The sequence below is a fragment of the Theropithecus gelada genome, chromosome 8 (genome assembly GCF_003255815.1).
Source record: "Theropithecus gelada isolate Dixy chromosome 8, Tgel_1.0, whole genome shotgun sequence".
Taxonomy (NCBI): Eukaryota; Metazoa; Chordata; class Mammalia; order Primates; family Cercopithecidae; genus Theropithecus; species Theropithecus gelada.
The window spans coordinates 10,208,419-10,229,693 of NC_037676.1; the positions used below are offsets into that span (position 1 = coordinate 10,208,419).

General features: G+C 47.8%; 1 protein-coding gene across 1 annotated transcript in view; it reads right to left on the minus strand.

Moving 5' to 3' along the window:
• Positions 1–21,275, minus strand: part of DLGAP2 (DLG associated protein 2) — an 896,861-nt gene that overhangs the window by 74,413 nt on the left and 801,173 nt on the right. The window contains exon 7 of the mRNA XM_025394866.1: positions 1,061–1,208. Within this exon, the coding sequence (XP_025250651.1) occupies positions 1,061–1,208 (148 nt within the window). The remainder of the gene's footprint in view (positions 1–1,060; positions 1,209–21,275) is intronic.

A 21,275-nucleotide genomic window follows, 5' to 3' on the forward strand; every position in this document is an offset into this window, starting at 1 on the left:
TCATGTTTACTGAGCCCGAGGGATGCTTCCAAGAGCTCATAGCACGGTCTGCAGTCAGGGGGGCTTTCGTGCCCAGAATCATATACTATTATTTACTGTTATCATGGTAATAATAAGCGCTATTGTTTTTGAGTACTCAGTATATGCTGGACTCTTTACCTAATAACATCCAAAATGGACTGCATACTTATTTTGTCACGCGGTGAACGGCATCATGGGAGGGCACGGAAAGCCCAGGCTAATCCCTACTCCACAGTAAGTCAGAGAAAATGTTCGGTCAGCTCAGGCTCTTAATCCCTACTCCACACTAAGAGAAAACGTTAGGTATACAAACTCAAGGTCAACTCAAGCACTGTTTTCCGAGGCATTTAAATGAGTAAGCAATGTGTGTAATTAAAATGATAAAATTTCGATTCTTCTTTACCATATAATATAGGATGATTAGACTGAAGGACACCTGCCCATTTTGTCATCATGCGTTCTCAGGCCTGTCCACCACAGGTGGGGGAGCAGAGGGACCTCCCTTTCACAGCCCCCGTGTCTCAGGGACCTGATTTTAATACGACCCCTCGCGTGGTACCCAGGGACCCTTCTCCTGGCCACTGTGCCTGTCCTGAAACCAGCCCTGCCTGGGAGTGGGCCCGACCAGCAGGACTCTGTGAGTGACACCAGGCCCTCCTCTCACAGGACTTTCTGAGGCACAATTCAGAGGACACAGCTGAAAGCCGTGCTGCCAGAGCCTTTCCCTAGCCCCCTTTTACTGGAAAAAGAGCCTGGGAAGAAGGAAGACAGCCTGAGAGGCCAGGATGTCCAGCCTTCTGGTCATTGCTTCCCCAGAAAAAATCATCGCAAAATGACACGGAGTGACACATGTCGAAAAGAATAGTAAGTCCGTGAGTCTTTGATCGGTCAGAGCTAATTCCAGGCGGAACCCCCTGCGGTGTGGCCTTGCACAAGTGCTGCTGACGGGAGGGCAGTGCCATTGCTGCCTGCGCACGGGGCCTCTGTGCCAGCCTGGCTTGGGAGACTGGACCCCAGGGGAAGGGCGAAGGGACCCGACCTGGCTCACGCAGCTGGCCTGGCTCAGGGTGCTGACGGCCCTCATGTAGCTCTGGTTCCGGGAGCGGAATTTCGGGGAGTTGTAGTTCGCAGCGGGGTCCAGGCTGTGGCCCACAGGCACGTCGCTTGCAGCTTGCAGGTAGCTTTGGCTACAGGAAAGAAGAAAGGAGAAAAGGTATTTTGTGAGTACCCACCGCAGGGCAGAGATGGGAACGACCGTCCAACCCACACTGAGAGGCTGACACCCACCGCAGGGCAGAGATGGGAACGACCGTCCAACCCACACCGAGAGGCTGGCACCCACTGCAGGGCAGAGATGGGACCGACCACGTAACCCACACCGAGAGGCTGATACCCACCGCGGGGGAGAGATGGGAACGACTGTCCAACCCACACCGAGAGGCTGACACCCACCGCAGGGCAGAGATGGGAACGACCACGTAACCCACACCGAGAGGCTGATACCCACCGCGGGGGAGAGATGGGAACGACCGTCCGACCCACAGAGAGGCTGACACCCACCGCAGGGCAGAGATGGGACCGACCATCCAACCCACACCGAGAGGCTGATACCCACCACAGGGCAGAGATGGGACCAACCATCTAACCCACACCGAGAGGCTGACACCCACCGCAGGGCAGAGATGGGAACGACCGTCTGACCCACCGAGAGGCTGACACCCACCGCAGGGCAGAGATGGGAACGACCGTCCGACCCACCGAGAGGCTGACACCTACCGCAGGGCAGAGATGGGAACAATCGTCCGACCCACCGAGAGTCCAGCATCACATTTCCAGTGGAATGTCTGTGTCTTTTGATGGGTAACTTTGCCTTATGCAAATATTCTGAGATTCACATTTACGATTGTGAATTTCATCAAAAGTAATAGGGGAGGCTATTTACAAAATTGCCTTTGAAACCTGAGATTTTATGGCCAGGCAGTGAAATTAAGATCATTCCACATTTTTTTTTAGAAAAGTGCTGAAAGCACTAGTAACTCCTACAGCATAATAGCAAACTCAGCTCCTGAATTTACGCCAAAAAACTGAGAGTTTCATAAAAATTATTAGCTCTCTGGCAAGTTTACGTATTTAAAAAGTAACAGAAAAAATACAAGGCTCGCTTTCAGTTTTAACTTATGCAAAGCTGTCCAGGTTATGCAATATTGGCAAATATAATAGGAGTAGGCTGAGTGAAATCCATTTTATTATCATAATGGTCATTTCCTTCCAAACTCCCTTAAAATAAATCAGCGTTCTCTGGTCTTCCTTCTTGCCATTTTGTGAAATGTTAAAAGCGTGGAAGAACCCTGTGAGTGTTTGGTAGATCGAAGGTCTGGCTTAGCTTACATTTCTGTCTAACTGGACCACTTTCCAGTTTTATTGACAATCTTTCCACAATGCAGCAAAATTCATTTCATTTTATCAAAAGCTGTAGAAATGTGGACAGAAATGATTAATTATTCTTCTTGCCTCTTTTGGATCATAATAGGAACATTAACTATCAGTGCACAAGCAGGTACATAAAAATGTATCCAGATGTTAGGTGGATGATTCTGACTCCAGAGTTGGGCATTAAAGCATGCACTTGCTTTTCAAATTAAACACTTGGTGCAGTTTTTATCTGATTTACTTCAGTCTTTAAAAATGGAATATCAGAGAAAAAAACTGGACTCCATGAATTCTTATTAAGTGAAGCTTATTCATTATAGATTTAAAGTCATTCTTTCTGCTAAATATTTTTGCTTTAAGAGAAAATGTATAACATATTCCAGCTCCTACCTACCTTCCCCTCCCTGACTTAGACCAAAAAAAGGAGAGAGAGAGAGAGAGAGAGAGAGAAGGAAGAAAGGAAGGAAGAGAGAGAGAGAGAGAGAAAGCAAAGGGAGAAAATTAGTTTTGAGCCAATTCTAAATTCACTATGTATGAAGCACGTGGTCTTCACGTCGACGCCCGCCGACTCCTGCTGCACCTGGGCAGTGGGATGGGCAGCTCTGCTGCAGATGTGGGGACCTGCACCTGCACCAGCAGGGGCCCTGTCCCCTCCCCTCCTCTGTGGATCCCCCAGGTCACCTGCCAGTGAACACAAGGTGAACAAACACGGACCCCTGACCTTGGCTGTCACCACCCTGAGTGCACACGTTCCACAGAGTGGCAATATGTCAACAGTATTCTGAGATATGGTCGCAAGTTTGAGGCTCAGGTTGATGGATGCGTAGACTCATTCTGCAAGAGACCACCGCTGGCTTCCTTTGAATGTGTCCACGTGCCTGTGCGTGTTTAACACAGGGTCATGTGCAGGGGACGGAGCCCTGAGCTATGGAGCCCAAGCTGTGTGGCCTCAGGTGGATGCCAAGAACCCTGACTGAGGCTCTTAACTTGATTCACCTTTGTTTTTGCAGAAACATAAACCTCCTGCAAGTCTGCTCTCCTTCTGAGCTTCCTTGAGATTGCTGGTTTCGTAACCTGCATTTCTACTAATCAGCACTTTCTACCAATTACCAGTTTTCTTCCAATACAACAGCTGTCCCTTCTGATTAATACCACCATTTTGCATTTTAACATTCTCAAATTGAGGCTGCCTTCTAGACTGAGAAAACCTACAAGAAGGATTCTCACCCTCTGGATCTGCTGTCTAAACAGCGCGTGGTACGCGAACGAAGGGATCACTTCGAGCCACGGCTCATCACCCTGGCAGTGGGTGGCTGCTGGACAGCCCTCACAGGTGGATCAACGTGCTCTGTGAGTCTATGTTTTAAATACGTGTTCTCTCAGTGATTCTCTTTGTTTCAAAATGGGGTGTGACACGTAAATGTTGCCACTGAAGACAGCTAATAATTTTTTTTCAAAACATGGACTCACAATAGCTAACCTTTTCTAGGCACGATTACGCCAGAGATGCTAATAAGTGTTTTGCATTGTCCTAACACAGTTAATTTTTACATTAGTCCTATAAACCAGGCCTCTTCCCAACCCTCCTCCTATGAATGCAGCATCAGATGCGCACTGGTGTCAGGTCACCACGCACTGGTCACACTGGTGCCAGGTCATCACGCACTGGTCACACTGGTGCCAGGTCACACACACTGGTCACACTGGTGTCAGGTCACCATGCACTGGTGTCAGGTCACCACGCACTGGTCACACTGGTGCCAGGTCATCACGCACTGGTCACAGTGGTGCCAGGTCACCACGCACTGGTCACACTGGTGCCAGGTCATCATGCACTGGTCACACTGGTGCCAGGTCACCACGCACTGGTCACACTGGTGCCAGGTCATCACGCACTGGTCACACTGGTGCCAGGTCACCACGCACTGGTCACACTGGTGCCAGGTCATCATGCACTGGTCACACAGGTGCCAGGTCACCACGCTCTGGTCACACTGGTGCCAGGTCACCACGCACTGGTCACACTGGTGCCAGGTCACCACGCACTGGTCACAGTGGTGCCAGGTCACCACGCACTGGTCACACTGGTGCAGGTCATCATGCACTGGTCATACTGGTGCCAGGTCACCACGCACTGGTCACACTGGTGCCAGGTCACATGCACTGGTCACACTGGTACCAGGTCACCGTGCACTGGTGCCAGGTCCCACACACTGGTCACACTGGTACCAGGTCACACACACTGGTCACACTGGTGCCAGGTCACTATGCACTGGTGCCAGGTCAAGCACTCAGGCAGGTCACATACACTGGTCACACTGGTGCCAGGTCACCACGCACTGGTGCCAGGTCAAGCACTCAGGCTTGGGCGGGGTGGGGGCAGTGCTCCCCTCTGAGTCCAGGCGTCCTGACTCTGGAATTCATGGTCTAAAATCTCAAGGTCACAGCTGCTGAGTCACAGGACTACAGAGCCCAAAAGATCCCATCCTCTGACACAGACATTTTAAAAAGTTAAAAAATAACAAACAAAACCTCAGCCTCATTTGGCTTAAGAGGCTTTTTAAAAAATATTATAATGGCTTATCATTTTACCATATAGCGTCCCAGAAGGCTGGGTTCCTCACAGTCACAGATCAAAACTCAAGAACTAGGACCGGAGGTGCCGATCGAGATGGGGGGATGCACCCTCTGGCGGCCCTGCCACATGACACACGGTGACGCCCCCAGCACTGCTTGCTCCACAAAACCCGCCTGGCGCTTCCTCCTGAAAATCCCCCTCAGACATCCCGGGGCATTTTGAAGTTGACTTTCAGTCCCTTTGGTTATCTCTCCAAGTGGTAAAATTCCTACGGCATCCCAGGTGCCAGAAACAGAAACATATTTTGCTGTATACACTTAGTAGCTCAGAAATTTTTTTTTAAAATAGTGAAAAGTTTTCTAGAATAACACAGAAATGTTTTTGTTCTAGTTGTGCCTTTTAGATGTCGCTCCCCTTACTTAGCTTGTCATCCACACACAGGTGAGAGGGCAAGCCGTGCAGGTGAATCCACAATCCCGAGAGAACCGCAGGATTCCTGGTGTTCAACCTTGTTCTCGCCACGTGCGAATGGTTCCAGAGCTGCTTGCTGAATCCTGGCTCAAAACCTCCTCTGTGACTTAGGTCACTATGAGAAAAAACGTACATAACAAAGGTACCCTTGAAAGGGCCTCTGACCCCAGCTGTTTAGATCCATCTAAACATGCTTGAAAATACACAGCGTAAACCATCTCCTTTGTTACCTTGGAAAGCAGTAAGGATTCTATGCAGGTTGTGCTAAGGAGACATTTAAGATTTTTTTTTTCCATACTAAATGCGTTCATTTGAAATACAGAGAGCATCTTCTCATTTCTATAAATGGGATCTGACAGGAGAAGCTCCCAAATATAAGAAGTGTTTCTTTCACTGCATTCAGCGGAAAATGGAGCACGCTAAACAGCGCTAGTGAAACAGACATTCGTGTGCACACGTGTGTGTGTGCTGTGTGTGCACGTGTGTGTAGTATTCCACCTGCAAAAAGGAAATTCTTAGAACATCTTTCAGTACACATTTTAAATAATATCACAGTGCATGACTGGATTTCAGAAAATGGCTTCTTTCCTGATTACTTCCACATTCAGGGTAAAAAGCGTTCTTGAGCTTTCTGTGCCCTTGCAGGAGATGAAGGCATGCTTGTTCCCTAACTGCACATTTTTGGGGAAAACCACATTTGCATCTCACTGTTGGCGCCCACATCTGGGCTGCCCCACAGTTACCCCGACAACCCATCTCTGGGCTCTTGACTGCAGAGGCTCGGAAGCGCCACACCCTTGCTTGGACGCCCTCCTGGTGCTGACGGAGCCTCCGAGGTGTGACCCCGCTCCAGCTGCTGAGTCCATGGAGCACCTGCTCAGCGGCTTCTGAGCAGAGTCCAGCCTTCTCCATGCTGATGACTGCTCTTCCCAGAGCCCGTGGCAGGTGGGGCTGCAGTGGCTGACTCAGGGCCAGCTGTGAGAGCCAGCATGTTCTGATGCATGATGCTGGCCCGGGTCCCAACGGGGCTGACCCCAAACCAGTGTGGACAACCTCCTCTGGCTCTCCTCTGCCCTGGTCCTAGTGCGGCTGACCCCGACCCAGCTGGACCAACCTCCTCTGCCCTGGTCCCACTGCAGCTGACCCCGACCCAGTGTGGACAACCTCCTCTGGCTCTCCTCTGCCCTGGTCCCAGTGCAGCTGACCCTGAACCAGCCAGGACAACCTCCTCCAGCTCTCGTCCACTTGGCTCTACCCGTCCTTTGCTATAACCAGGGCTGGGCAGGTTTGCAAGGATGTGCCACCAAAGGCTTCCCAAACAGAACACAAGGAGAAGGCCTCTCAGTGAGGTGCACCTGCCACATAAGTCTGGGTGCTTGGAAGTGCAAAAAAGGCCTTCCACAAGATAGCAAGAGCAGCGCTTGTTGACAGTGTGTTGGGGACAAAGACTGGAACATAGATATTTTTAATGCAAAATGCTAAAAGGAAATCCAGAGCGTGCGCCGGCTTGGAGGCGGGGAGCGAGCGCTGTTTGTCTGGAGAGCAGAGGGTAAGCGGGGAAAGGCGTTCTGGGAGAGAAGTTTGTGGAAGCAGAGGGGGAAACTGAGGGACACCCCAAAGAGCTTGATGTTTATGTCACAGGCAAAAGAAAAGTACTGCAAGTTCTTGATCAGGGACTTGTGGGCTGGGAGCTCAGGAAGGTCCCTGTGCCTGGGGCTTGGAGGACGAGGAGCCTGAATGCAGGAAGTGGTGCCCTGGACACAGACCCCGAGAGGCTCACGCAGACCTGAGCTGGGGTGGTTTCGCATGAGACACCAGAGGGCTTGGATTTTAGGGACACTGAGCCCACAGGAACGAGGAATGTGTTAGAGCTGAGATGATTGCAAGGCACGTAGACTTCCCAACAAAGGCAAGATCTATGCCAGGAAGAAAAGCAGGTTTTGGAGGCTGGACCTGAGTTTGATCTGGACCTGCGGATTCTAAGGCGCTTCCAAGAAGTCTGTGAAAGAACAGAGCCAATGAGATGGTCAGGGCTGTGAACCTCCGAGCGCTTCAGATGCGAAGTGTGGAAGGCATCGGGCTGTGAGGGTCATGCCGCAGAATCGTGGAGGAGGCCTCCCGGGTGAGGCGGGGCCACGAAGGGAGTCCAGGAGGAGAGTGAGAGGGTCGTGGGGCGGGGGAGGCTCCTGGGCACCCATGGGGCAGGAGGAGTCCGGCTGCGGATCAGACGCTGACAAACCAAGTGGAATGAGATGGGGAAGACTGTCGGATGGAGCAACCTGGGGTCATTTTTGAAAAAGACGGTTTCAGCGGATCTGGGTGCAGAAATGAGATTGCAGACGTGAAAGGAAGAAAATGCAAGCACGAGTGGAACTTCTGAACGATTCGTCAGGAAAGAGCAGCGCGGACAGGCGGTTTGAGAAAGGCTGTGAGTTTTCTTGGGTGGGAGGATGAGACAACATGAACATTTATTTTTAGAAGGTGAAAATAAGACACCATGGGAAAGACACTCAAAGAGGCTGGACTGGGATCATTTTTCCTGTCTGCGGGAAATGCTAGGCTGAGACCAACGGTGTGCTCGGCCGTGAAATGTGCTGTACAGGTTGGAAGTAACATGGCGTGCAGATGGCAGTGTGCATGCACAGGGAGCACGCGTGTTGATACCTGACAGCCCACGTTCGGATCCTGGCTCAGCCACTTGCCAACAGTGTCATTTGGACAAATCTCTTAATCTAAGCAACATACAATGAGGACGGTAGTCACAGGACATAACTCATGGAGTTCTGTGAATATTAGGCAAGAATGTAGCATGTAATACAAGTATAACACATAGTAAGCACTTAGTTAATATTAACACATACTATGTTTGTTTAATTTGTCTTTGAGAGACCTGTATTGTGACTCCAGATGTTGGCATTTGGTAGATGTCTCAGAAAGAACTGGTCTGAACATTTCAACTGTTTATTTTTTATTTTGGGAAAAGGACAAGGTAAACTTACCCAAAAGAAAATTATTTTTCTTTCTTACACAGAAATGAAACAGAAAAATAAATACCCATTAAATTGTATTAATTGAGAGAAAACTGATAGACAGTGAAAGGCACAGGTAGGAATCAGTGAGTTTTGACAGATGTTGACTATCTGTGGCCTCCACCCCATGTCCTCATGGGCATTTTGTATTGTCATCTTTTTAATTTAGGCCATTCTAATGAAACTGAAGTGCCATCCCATTAAAGTTTTAACTTTCACCTACTGGATGACTAATTCTTATTGGACATTTGTGTGTCTTCTTTTGCAAAGTAAACTTTTGGCTTTATGCCCATTTTTGTGGGGTTGTCTTTATGTTCTTGTTTTGTAGGAGTTCTTTATATATTCCGCATTCAAGCCCTTTGTCAGCTAGATATTTCCCTTATTCTATGGCTTGCCTTTCCATTTTCTTAACTGTGCCTTTTAATGAAAAGAATTTAAAGATTTTGATGGCTAGAGTCTCTATTCTGCCACATGGATCTATTTTGTCTATTCCAGTAGTTCTTAATCTGGGGTGATTATGCCCTCAAGGGACATCTGGTGGTGTCTGGAGATATTTTGGGTTTGCTACAACTTAGAGGAGGGTGCTACTCGTGTCTGCTGGACAGAGGCCGGAGATGCCGCCAAAAGTTCCTACGGTGCAGAGAGAGCCCCCAACAAGAGAGAATTGTCTGGCCCCAAATATCAAGAGTGCTGAAGGTGCACAGAGAGCCCCCAGTGAGACAGAATTGTCTGGCCCCAAATATCACGAGTGTTGAAGGTGCACAGAGTCCCCAATGAGAGAAAATTGTCTGGCCCCAAATATCAAGAGTGCTGAGGTTGAGAGACCCTTTTCTATTCTTACATGCATATCACACTGTCCCAAGATGTAACACAAGTCTTGAAATCAGATTGTGTGAGTCTTCCAACTGTGTTTTTTATCGAGGTTGTTTTGACACTTCTAGGTTCTTCGCATTTTCACACATTTTAGAACCTTCTTGTCAGTTTCTCTAAAAATTGAGGTTGCTTGAATCACGTTGATTCTCCTGAGGTCACACTGAATCCATATCTCAGTCTAGGGAGATTTCACATCTTCACATCACTGAGACTTCCAATGCATCACAGTCTAGCTCTCGATTTATTCAGATGGTCTCTCTTAGAGCACCACAATTCTACAGCGCTGTTGAGATGTTTAAAACTAATCGCATTTTCCAATTATTCATCACGGGTCTACAGAAATGCAATGGATTTCTACCCATTTCATTCACGTCCTAGCCTTGACGAATGGCGTGATCTGTTCCAGGATTTGATTTGTAGTTTTCTTAGGTTTTCTATGTAAACAATCATGTGATCTAAGAATAAACCTGGAATATAAACATGGAAGGAGCTTCTTCCTTTTAAACTTTGTGCCTTTTCTCCTCTTGTTTGCCTCTGTGTCTGGCGAGGACCTCCATTAGAATGCTAAGTAGAAGAGCTGAGAGTTGGCATCCTTATGTTTTATCTCATCTTAGGGAGGGAGTTAAATGTTGCACCCTTAAGACTGACATTTTTTCTCCAGGGTTAGAATTGTAGCCTTTTACTTACTTATTCCACTTACTTTAATACACTTATTATAATGACTGGGTTGAAGTCTACCATTTTAATGTTGTTTTCCATATGTCCTATTCATATATTTGTTCCTCTGGTTTCTTTTTGCTTTCTTTTGGGTTAATCATATATTTTTAATATTCAGCTTTAGCTCTTATTGGCTGTACAGCATAGCATTAGTATTTGGGTGTTGCTCTAGAGGTGCACTGTCCATTAAGGTAGATAAGGGGACCGAATTAGACTTAAGAGCTTCTGCACAGCAAAAGAAACCATCGACAGAGTAAACAGAAAACCTACAAAATGGGAGAAAATATTTGCAAACTATGCATCCAACAAAGGTCTAATATCCAGCATCTATAAGGAACTTAAACAAATTTGCCAGCAAAAAACAAATTGGGCAAAGAACATGAACAGACACTTTTCAAACAAAGATATACATGTGACCAACAAGCACATGAAAAAATGCTCAACATCACGAACTATTAAATAAATGCAAATCAAAACCCTAATAAGATAGCATCTCACACCTGTCAGGATGGCTATTACTAAAAAGTGGAAAAACAGATGCTGTGAGGCTGTGAAGAAAAGAGAATGCTTATACACTGCTGGTGGGAGCATACATTAGTTCAACCATTGTGGAACGCAGAGTGGCAAATGCTCAAAGAACTAAAAACAGAACTACCATTTGACCCAGCAATCCCATTATTGTGTATACACCCAAAGGAACAGAACTCATTCTACCATTAAGACACATGCACATTCATTGCAGCACTATTCACTATAGCAAAAACATGGAATCAACCTAAATGCCCATCAGTGGTAGACTGGATAAAGGAAATGTGGTACATGTACACCATGGAATACTATGCAGCCAGAAAAAAGAATGAGATCATGTTCTTTGCAGCAACATGGATGGAGCTGGAGGTCATTATCCTTAGCAAACTAACACAGGAACAGAAAACCAAATACTGTGTGTTCTCCCTTATAAGTGGGAGCTAAATGATGAGAATACATGGACACAGAGAGGAGAACAACACACTGGGGCCTCCTGGAGGGTGGGAAGAGGGAGAGGATCAGAAAAAATACCTATGAGGTACAACGCTTATTACCTGGATGACTAAATGATCTGTACACCAAACCCACATAACATGAGTTTACCTAAATAACAAATCTGAGCCTGTACCCCTGAAACTAACGAAAGATAAAAAAAGATAGTGGCCACATGTGGAGACATGGATTTAATTTAAAAATACATTCCTTAGCTTTTATTTATTTGAAAAGTCTTTTTTTGCTCTCATTTTTTAAAAGGTATTTTTGCTGGGTATAGTATTCTGAATCGATAGACATTTTTGATCACTTTAAAGACATGATTCCATTGTCTTTTGGCTCCCATTGCTTCTGACAATAAGTCAGTCATAATTTTCTAATTATTCCTGTGTGTTCAGATTTGACCCCTTCCTCAGTTGTTTTGTAGATTTATCTCTCTCTGGTTTGCCACAGTTTAACTATTTTGTGGCTAGGTATGATGTTTTTCTATTTATCTTTTTAGCGTTCACTCAGCATTTTGGGTCTATGGATTCTTTTAAACCAAATTTGTAAAATATTTGGCCATTGTTTCTTCAAAAACTTTTGCCAAATTCTCCCACTTTTCTCCCTGGTTCTCTAATTATATGTGTGTCCTTCACTTCTTCTTACACATATTACTGAGGCTCTGTTCTTTTTTTTTAATATCTCACCTCTACTTTCTTCATATTTGACAATATCTACTGGTTTATTTTCAAATTACTAAGCTTTTATCCTGCTCTCTCAATCCACTCTTAAACCCATCCCATACATTTTTCATTTCAGACATTGTGGTTTTCTGTTTTTGAAAATTCAATCTGGTTCTTTCTCATGGCTTTCATTTCTCCATCTAGTCATGCATTAAGACCTTCTTTTCCTTTAAGATCTTTAATCTTGTAATAGCCATTTTTATATCATTTATAAGACCTTACAATGGCTGCTTTAAAGATCTTTCCAGGGAATTCTAACATTTTTATATCATTCATAAGACCTTACAATGGCTGCTTTAAAGATCTTTCTGGTGAATTCTAACATTGAGGTCTTCTCAGGCTTTGTTTTGAGCACTTCAGGTTTTTCCTCACATGTGGGTTCCACGTTGCTACAACTTTGGCCTCTTTTTGGCATAAAGGACACGACTGGAGGAGACCCTGGCACCTGCTCCCTCCTCCGGCGTGTGCTGGTTTTGGTTGTGGCCAGTCCTCCTAAGCTTTGGGTGTTTGGCTCGTGTGTTGCTGGGGCGGGCCTGGGGAGGCTGCAGATGGTCTACCCGGCCCATGCACTTGGTGGGCTTCAGCATCCAGCCTGGTCTTCACCATCAGTGGTCAGCAGCTGGACACTAAACTCTTTGAGTGGTCCCCAAGTGTTAATAGACTTTGGGGTTCCCCTCTGTGGCTCCACCCCTTCTGTGCTGACCCCCACCTCTTCTGGCAGCCCCAAATCCCATCCTGTAACAGACACATCCAAGGAGACTGCGGCTGTCCGCTCCAGCTCCTACTGCCCTCCCGCGGTGGGTAGCGAGGGGGGTCAGAGGGAGCTCACGGGACCGTGGACAGCCCTGAGTGAGTGTGGTGCCTTTCCTTTAAAATGTGAATAGTCTCCACTTCCTGCCCAACTCTGCTTTCAAACAGGAGGGCATGTGTGTGCATGTGCGTGTGTGTGCGTGTGTGTGTGTGCGTGTGTGTGTGTGTGTGTGTGGGCATGTGTATGTGGGTTCCACAGTTCATGGCTGTCTTCTGTGTGAGCGTTTGTTCAATATAAGCTACTATCCCAGAGCCAGAACTCCTTATTACATTAAAAAAAATCGTGTCACCAGGGTGAGCATCTGTCTGTCCTTGGTTCGGCCAACCTGCATATCAGTTCTGCTGCTTTGGTGGTTGGTTTGGGGAGCCCAGCACTGTAGAGGCAGAGGCTGCACCACCGGGGGCCTCTGCCCGGGGGGTCTCCTTTCCAGACTCCCCAGAGCTCTTGTGGGCACAAGGTCCTCTGGTAAGACGTGTTTTCTCCACACCTGGAGGTGATGCTGGCAACACAAAGTGGGGTCCAAGCTGTTGATGGCAGCTGCGGCAGCGGCCACCTCCAGTCCGCCGGGTGTCTGTGGTCACATTCCAACCTCGGCACCCCTCGTCCTGCCTGTGGTACCAGCAGCACTGACTGAAGTCTCTGCCAACGCGGCTGGTGGTTCTGTGTTCACTGAGGCAGTTCTGAGGGGAGATTCCCCCTCCGGCTGCAGAGGCCCCCCAGCTGCTCTCTTGCCTGAATGCAAATACTCAGGAGACCCCAGCTCTGTGCCATCCATTTTTTTTCTTGCCTATGAAGAGTTGATTTCTCCATCTGCTGAAGGTACTGGTGGGGTTTGTGAAGGACCCCATGAGAGTATGTGATGATCCACCATGTCCCCTAGGCTACAAGGACTCAGCCACCGCTGAAGCCAGGGCATACACTTGCAGCGAACCAGCCTCCCCCACCTGGCTCTGCCGAAGGCCTCCCGAGGCCCATTTTCATGGAAAACACTGACGAGTCAGACCTGTCAGGTCACACATTGCAAAGCCTGGCCTTATCGTTGATATTTGTACTGGGAATGGTTGATGGAACTAGAATGGAAGGTAGCAATTTAATCCTTTGGCATTCAACATTTTTGAGGCTTATTTTTTAAAAATTCGATTTGCTAATCTTTCTCTATGATTTGTTTTTCCAAAAAGAATACAGAGGAGGCCAATGTGAGTGAACTGAACACGCAGGGTTGACATGAATTCGGAAGAATGGAGACCTACATCTGTCCGAACCAGGGCAGAACAGGTTCTCGAAAACGGGCATTCACTGCTGCTGTTAAAATATTCTTCTAATATATGTTAACTTAGAAAATGAGTTACTCATCTATCAAATACTTCCTGGGCATCATTTATGAAGGCATGGCCCTTGTCCTCATGGAGCTGGCTGCGCAGTGCAGAAATTTCAGTTGAAGTCAATTTTCTAAAGGATATATTTACAGATGCTCGATGTCAATCTAAAAATCTTATTTTTCTCAAATTGCTTTATATTTCCACTGTGAAATGTATTTCTAAGAAAAGAGAGCAATATTGTGCTAAGGAGAATAAATTAGATTCCCTCTGAGAAAGGAGAGTGACTTACACATCAGAAAAGATGTGATGAGCATTATGGAAATCCTCCATTCATTCGTCCTCCAGGGTGTGGGTGTCAGTATATCCATACTGATGAACATACAAATTTTAAGACAGATGAAAAATCTGCTCTTGCTACAAAATCGTGTCTCTATAAATCTTTAAAGACCATAAATCAGATTTTTAAAAATGAGGGAGAATTTTCATATAAACATGTATATGAAAACATATAATACAATAATATAATGTTACATATGCAACTCATTTATATTATTTAATATTATATGTAATATAGCCACTTTGAAAAACAGTCTGGGAGTTCCTCAAAAGGTTGAATATTGAGTTATCAAGGACCCAGCAACTCCATTCCTTGGTATATGCCCAGGAGAAATGAAAACATGTGTCCACATAAAAACTCATACAAGAGGCCGCGTGTGGTGGCTCACACTTGCAATCCCAGCACTTTGGAAGGCTAAGGCAGGTGGATCTCTTGAGCTTAGGAGTTTGAGACCAGCCTGGGCAACATGGTGAAACCCCATCTCTACCAAAAATACAAAAACTTAGCTGGGTGTGGTGGCGTACATCTGTAGTCCCAGCTACTTGGGGGCACTGAGAAGGGAGGATTGCTTGAGCCCAGGAGGTGGAGGTTGTAGCGAGCCGAGATAGTGCCACTGTACTCCAGCCTGGGCAACAGAGTGAGACTCCATCTCAGAAAACAGAAAGAATAATGATCATAGCAGAGTTATTCACAGTAGCCCCCAAAAGGAAACAACCTGAGTATACATCCATGATGGACGGGTAAATAAACTGTGGTCTATCCATACAATGGAATATGGTTCCATCATAAAAATAATTGCAGTTCTGACACATGCTGCAATGCGTATCAACATTGAAAACATTATGCTAGAAGCCAGACACAAAGCTCCAATATTGTGGGGTTCCATGGCTATGACAGGGAGAATGCAGATTAGCGGTTGCCAGGGGTTGGAGGAGTTAGGGGAAGCGGGGAGTGACAGTACAGAATTTCTTTTCGGTGTGAAGCGAATGTTCTAAAACGGATTGCAGTGATGTTCGCACAACTCCATAAATAAACTAAGGACCACTGAATTGTACTTCAAGTGGATGAATTGTATGGTACTTAAATCGTATCTCAATAAAGGATGAAGACAAGATACGAAGAGCACTCTATTTAGCTTTGTGTCATCTGTAACTTGAAACGAACTATATGCTCAGAATGTAGACTTGAAACAAACTTTCACAAACAAACCACTGGTACCTTCAGTTCGTCTTCTCTCTCGGGCTTCAAGGGAGGACAGTGAGGGAGCTCTGAGGCAGCAGAGTTAACAGTAATTCATTTTCCACAAATACTTTCATTCTTCACCTCTCATTTGGTGCTGGTTGTGATTCTCTGCAGAAGGTATAATTCACCTTGCTTTAACAAGAGGAGAAAGTCTTCACTTAGAGGTGACAGGTTCCACAGCACAAGCTGGAGCTGCGATTTGAGCCTGAAGGCCTTCCGATTCCAAATTCGGCATGTGTTGCTTTTGTGGCATATTGTAAACATTTGCCATGGATTATTACAACTATATGATAAACTAATAATTCAGACAAACACGGAAATGAGTCAACAATTTACTTCCAGAGTGGGGAGCTGCAGGCTTCGGTTCTCAGCCCTTCATGGATGCTGTGGGCTTGGGCAGTTAGCAAAGGCTGTGTGCTCTGTTTTCTCCCTTATAACAGGGAACATAACATCAGCAGAGACACGGGTTTGCTGAAGGGGACGACTGTCGAAAGGAGCAGGGCATAAAAGCCTTAGGCTGCTAATTGAAAAGATTTCATCCTGAAGAGGCACTTAGGCCCACAAGAATGTAGCATGTTTCTAAAGCTCATGGCTAAGTAGAGGCCGCTCTCACTAGAGCCCCAGATTCTCGCATTCACGAGAGATTCTTGTGATCATCTGCTGCCTTCAAGTCGTGAATGGAAAACGTCAGGGGAATATGGAGACTGCTTTGGTTCTCAAGCATCTCAAGGCACGCGCTCTGAGAGCCCTGCTGTATTCACCTGAGTGGCGACGGAAGTGCAAAACAAGTATGTAACCATCTTTGGCTGAAATCGGTCCACTCCCCTGAGCAGCAGGGAGCTGTGTCCAGAACACAGGAGTGGAGGTCAGGAGGTCTGGGTCTGGGGCTTGCGTTCGGTTCTGTCATCCTCACTGCATGAACCTGCCCTGAGTGGCAGGGGGCTGTGTCCAGAACACAGGAGTGGAGGTCAGGAGGTCCAGGTCTGGGGCTTGCGTTCAGTTCTGTCCATCCTCACTGCATGAACCTGCCCTGAGTGGCAGGGGGCTGTGTCCAGAACACAGGAGTGGAGGTCAGGAGGTCTGGGTCTGGGGCTTGCATTCGGTTCTGTCCGTCCTCACCGTGTGAACCTGGGTAAGTCACGGATGCTGTTTGCCCACAGTTTCCTCTTTTGACAATGGAAGCAATGATCGTGTCTGACCTGCATCATCAGGGGCCGATGAAGTCAGGTAAGCCGATGGCACCGAGGCTGGCTGTAGGGTGGTGCGCCTTGCCTGGCTTCTGGAACTGTTGCTTCTAACAACAAAACGACTGCACTATCTTTATCCTGTTACATCACAACTGCTCCACACGTGATGCCAAACACCGGACCTTTTCTGCAGCAGCTCCTGGCAGATGCTAAGCACAGCGATTCTAACCCCCGGCCTATCACAGAGAAGCTGTGATTCTACCTGTGGTATCTTCATTATTATTTACATCTAAGCCATTTATGTTTGAGTTTTTTTTAAAACAAGTACATTGTTTTTTTCTTTATAAATAGTTTTGACTGTCATCAGTTTACATTTAAAGGCTGGTGTTGGAGCAATAAGCAAATATTCATTGGATGGTTTTGAAATCCCAGTCTGGATCACAGCCTCCTGTGTGCTTATATGTGATGTAAATTCCTGGATCAGTCTCCTGTGTGCTTGTATGTGATGTAGATTCCTGGATCACAGTCTCCTGCCTGCTTGTATGTAATGGAGGTCCCTGGATCACAGTCTCCTGCGTGGTTGTATGTGATGTAGATTCCTGGATCACAGTCTCCTGCAGGCTAGTATGTAATATATAGATTCCTGGATCACAGTCTCCTGCAGGCTAGTATGTAATATATAGATTCCTGGATCACAGTCTCCTGCAGGCTAGTATGTAATATATAGATTCCTGGATCACAGTCTCCTGCAGGCTAGTATGTAATATATAGATTCCTGGATCACGGTCTTCTTCCTGTCTGTGTGTGACATTGATTCCTGGATCACAGTCTCCTGCAGGCTAGTATGTAATATATACATTCCTGGATCACGGTCTCCTGCGTGTTTGCATGTAATAAAGATTCCTGGATCACAGTTTCCTGCGTGCTTGCATATAATGTAGGTTCCTGGATCACAGTCTCCTGCGTGGTTGTATGTGATGTAGATTCCTGCATCACAGTCTCCTGTGTGCTTGCATGTAATAAAGATTCCTCGATCACAGTGTCCTACGTGTTTACCTGTAATGTAGGTTCCTGGATCACGGTCTCCTGCCTGCTAGTATGTAACACAGATTCCTGGATCATGGTCTTCTTCCTGTCTGTGTGTGACATTGATTCCTGGATCACGGTCTCCTGCATGGTTGTATGTGATGTAGATTTCTGGATCACAGTCTCCTGCAGGCTAGTATGTAATATATAGATTCCTGGATCACAGTTTCCTGCGTGCTTGCATATAATGTACATTCCTGGATCACGGTCTTCCTGTCTGTGTGTGACACTGATTCCTGGCTCACAGTCTCCTGCAGGCTAGTATGTAATATATACATTCCTGGATCACGGTCTCCTGCGTGGTTGTATGTGATGTAGGTTCCTGCATCACGGTCTCCTGCAGGCTAGTATGTAATATACATTCCTGGATCACGGTCTTCTTCCTGTCTGTGTGTGACATTGATTCCTGGATTTTGTGTGATGTTGATTCCTGGATTTTGTGTGATGTTGATTCCTGGATTGCATTCCCAGAGATGAAATTTAGAAGGGTGGGGTCAGCCCCAAATCCTCATTTTAAATAAACATTCTAGGTGATTCCATTCCTGGTGGTCTATGGGCCAGGCCATGCTTTGAGAAGTACGGATCTATTTGGATGGAGGGACAGGGTGCCCCGCTGAGGTGCTGTTTAGAGAATCTGAATTTCTGTCCATTTCATCTGCGAATCATAATGAACACCCCAGCGAAGCATCTCTCCCTGGTGCTGGGAGACAAGATTCATATTTACATTTTCAGCAAACTCCAGTGCATTTGCAGCAAGGTCCCTGCTCCCCCAGTTACCCAGCAATGTTTCCAGGAAAATGATTTCTGAATCCATGTCAATACCAGCCGTATGTGAACAGGGTCTGCAGTGTCCACAAAATGAAGAAGGGTCCTTCATCTTCGGAGCTGTTCACTTAAGTGTCTTTAAGTACATGTTCTCTCCCAGCTGTGTCTTGGGCATCAGAATGGGAATGTGTGGCTGCAGCTTGCCTGACTTGAGGAGAGGTGCAGACGGTGGCTGGGGTGTGTGGGGAGGTGGCAGGAGGAGCTGCAGGACTCACAAAACACCTCGCGTGAAGGCAACTTGAGTTTAATAATTTGCATGGAATCTCACCAAATATTAAGGGGTCAAATATGGAACAGCCGTCTCCTGCCAGGAGGATGTGTGGGGAGGACGATGTAGTCAGGTTTAGAAGCCTGCAGATCCCTCCTCAGCCCCAGTTCCATAGGCAAATAAGCCCCAAGATGGAAATAGTGACTGTTCCAGCTACTGTGAACTGGATCCTGGGCCCGTCACAGTGTGCAGGAGACGACAGGGGCAAAGTCTCTGCTCTCCTGCTAGTGTGAAGAAGTTTGACCACACACAAGCAAAGCAATGCCTGAGAACGATGCCATTGCCTTGTCTGCACAACCTAACAGAAGGAAGGCCCTGCCTCTCACCCTGACCAACTTGTGCATAACTAAGACCCCACCTCCCAACCTAATCAACTTCTGTGGAACTGAAACCCAACCTCCCATCACAACCAAGCTCTGCAGAACTGAGATGCAGCCTCCTCTCTAACCAGCCTCCACAGAACTGAAACCCAGCCTCCACTCTAACCAGCCTCTGCAGAACTGAGACGCAGCCTCCTCTCTAACCAGCCTCTGCAGAACTGAGACCCAGCCTCCACCCTAACCAGCCTCTGCAGAACTGAGACGCAGCCTCCTCTCTAACCAGCCTCTGCAGAACTGAGACCCAGCCTCCACCCTAACCAGCCTCTGCAGAACTGAGACGCAGCCTCCTCTCTAACCAGCCTCTGCAGAACTGAGACCCAGCCTCCACCCTAACCAGCCTCTGCAGAACTGAGACGCAGCCTCCTCTCTAACCAGCCTCTGCAGAACTGAGACCCAGCCTCCACCCTAACCAGCCTCTGCAGAACTGAGACGCAGCCTCCTCTCTAACCAGCCTCTGCAGAACTGAGACCCAGCCTCCACCCTAACCAGCCTCTGCAGAACTGAGACGCAGCCTCCTCTCTAACCAGCCTCTGCAGAACTGAGACCCAGCCTCCACCCTAACCAGCCTCTGCAGAACTGAGACGCAGCCTCCTCTCTAACCAGCCTCTGCAGAACTGAGACCCAGCCTCCACCCTAACCAGCCTCTGCAGAACTGAGACGCAGCCTCCTCTCTAACCAGCCTCTGCAGAACTGAGACCCAGCCTCCACCCTAACCAGCCTCTGCAGAACTGAGACGCAGCCTCCTCTCTAACCAGCCTCTGCAGAACTGAGACCCAGCCTCCACCCTAACCAGCCTCTGCAGAACTGAGACGCAGCCTCCTCTCTAACCAGCCTCTGCAGAACTGAGACCCAGCCTCCACCCTAACCAGCCTCTGCAGAACTGAGACGCAGCCTCCTCTCTAACCAGCCTCTGCAGAACTGAGACCCAGCCTCCACCCTAACCAGCCTCTGCAGAACTGAGACGCAGCCTCCTCTCTAACCAGCCTCTGCAGAACTGAGACCCAGCCTCCACCCTAACCAGCCTCTGCAGAACTGAGACGCAGCCTCCTCTCTAACCAGCCTCTGCAGAACTGAGACCCAGCCTCCACCCTAACCAGCCTCTGCAGAACTGAGACGCAGCCTCCTCTCTAACCAGCCTCTGCAGAACTGAGACCCAGCCTCCACCCTAACCAGCCTCTGCAGAACTGAGACGCAGCCTCCTCTCTAACCAGCCTCTGCAGAACTGAGACCCAGCCTCCACCCTAACCAGCCTCTGCAGAACTGAGACGCAGCCTCCTCTCTAACCAGCCTCTGCAGAACTGAGACCCAGCCTCCACCCTAACCAGCCTCTGCAGAACTGAGACGCAGCCTCCTCTCTAACCAGCCTCTGCAGAACTGAGACCCAGCCTCCACCCTAACCAGCCTCTGCAGAACTGAGACGCAGCCTCCTCTCTAACCAGCCTCTGCAGAACTGAGACCCAGCCTCCACCCTAACCAGCCTCTGCAGAACTGAGACGCAGCCTCCTCTCTAACCAGCCTCTGCAGAACTGAGACCCAGCCTCCACCCTAACCAGCCTCTGCAGAACTGAGACGCAGCCTCCTCTCTAACCAGCCTCTGCAGAACTGAGACCCAGCCTCCACCCTAACCAGCCTCTGCAGAACTGAGACGCAGCCTCCTCTCTAACCAGCCTCTGCAGAACTGAGACCCAGCCTCCACCCTAACCAGCCTCTGCAGAACTGAGACGCAGCCTCCTCTCTAACCAGCCTCTGCAGAACTGAGACCCAGCCTCCACCCTAACCAGCCTCTGCAGAACTGAGATGCAGCCTCCTCTCTAACCAGCCTCTGCAGAACTGAGACCCAGCCTCCACCCTAACCAGCCTCTACAGAACTGTGACCCAGCCTCCCCTCTAACCAGGATCTGCAGAACTGAGACGCAGCCTCCTCTCTAACCAGCCTCTGCAGAACTGAGACCCAGC